Raw genomic sequence first — 1,308 nt, 5'->3', positions numbered from 1 at the left:
ACTCTCTCGGAGTGGTTGGCGTTAGGAAGGGCATCCAGTTGTAGAAACTCTGCCAAATCAGATTGGAGCCTGGTGTAGCCATCCGGTTTCACCAGTCCTCAGTCAAATCGTCCAACCTATGCTAGCATGGAAAGTGGATGTTAAACGACGATGATGATGATGATGATGATGATGACATGCACTCTAATATACATATACACTAACACACATAAAACAAACACAAAGGCACACATACCATTATCATCATTTAACACACTTCTTCTATGCAGGTACACGTTGAGTGGTTCACCGAGAACTAACAAAATGGAGGACTGCATTGAGCTTTAGTGTCTGCCTTGGAATGATTTCTATGGCTGGATATCTTTACTAATGCCAACCACTTTACAGCATGTACAGGGTACTTTTTTCAGGACACCAGCACTAGTAAGGTCACCAAGTAATTTGCAAGACAAAGAAAAAGACCTCTCTTGACTGAGTAGGTGATGTAGCAGAGAGAGAGAGAGTCGTGACTTTATACAAGGCGTTGAGAGAGGGAGCAAAATAGTTACTTACCGGAATTGATCCAGCGAGAAAGATGTGCATCTGAGGTTGATTATCTCTTTTAGTGTTGTCGATAACACTCAACACCACCAAGTTATTGTAAACATCACATTTCTCTGATTTAGTTATTGCAAAAGGGTTGTAGATGTTTGGCAAAGGAAAGCAATCCAACATGCTCTAAATATTTAAAAACATGACAAAAAAAGAAAAGAAGAAAAAATATTTAAAAAAACATATATTTAATTTATGAGAAATTAAGTATTTAATTTAGTAACTGATTAATTGTGAAGATGCATAGCTCAGTGGTTAGAGTGTCAGGCTCACAATCAAGAGGTAGTGAGTTCAATTCCCAGACTGGGATGTGTATTCTTGAGCAAGGCACTATTTCATGTTGCTCCAGTTCACTCAGCTGTGCAAAGGAGTTGTGATGTCTCTGGTGCCAAGTTGTGTCAGCCTTTGCCTTTCCCTTGGAAAACATCAGTGGCATGAAGAGAGGAGGCTGGTATGCATGGGTGACTGCTGGTCTTGCATAAACAACTTTGCCCAGAGACTTGTACCTTGGAGGGTAACTTTCTAGGTGCAATCCCATGGTCATTCATGACCAAAGGAGTTCTTTACTCTTTTACCCTGATTAATTCATCTAATATTCTGAGTTTTGTTTATTTATTGTTGATACTTTCTTTTATATTTTGTTCTTCTTCAAATGTGAAATTATGGTTTTAGTTCATTACCCCTAGCTTTTTTTTTTTTTATTAATACTGCATTGAG

At 38.5% G+C, this 1,308-nt stretch overlaps 1 protein-coding gene across 4 annotated transcripts in view; it reads right to left on the bottom strand.

Annotated features, from left to right (window-relative positions):
- LOC106883406 (epidermal growth factor receptor kinase substrate 8) overlaps nt 1-1,308 on the bottom strand; it is a 134,064-nt gene that overhangs the window by 9,798 nt on the left and 122,958 nt on the right. For all 4 annotated transcript variants that reach the window (XM_052971640.1, XM_052971639.1, XM_052971641.1 and 1 more), the window contains one exon: nt 553-717. In XM_052971640.1, the coding sequence (XP_052827600.1) occupies nt 553-717 (165 nt within the window). The remainder of the gene's footprint in view (nt 1-552; nt 718-1,308) is intronic.

The sequence above is a fragment of the Octopus bimaculoides genome, chromosome 11 (assembly GCF_001194135.2).
Source record: "Octopus bimaculoides isolate UCB-OBI-ISO-001 chromosome 11, ASM119413v2, whole genome shotgun sequence".
Taxonomy (NCBI): domain Eukaryota; kingdom Metazoa; phylum Mollusca; class Cephalopoda; order Octopoda; family Octopodidae; genus Octopus; species Octopus bimaculoides.
The sequence above is the reverse complement of the archived record's forward strand: the minus strand, read 5'-3'. Positions and strand labels throughout refer to the sequence as shown.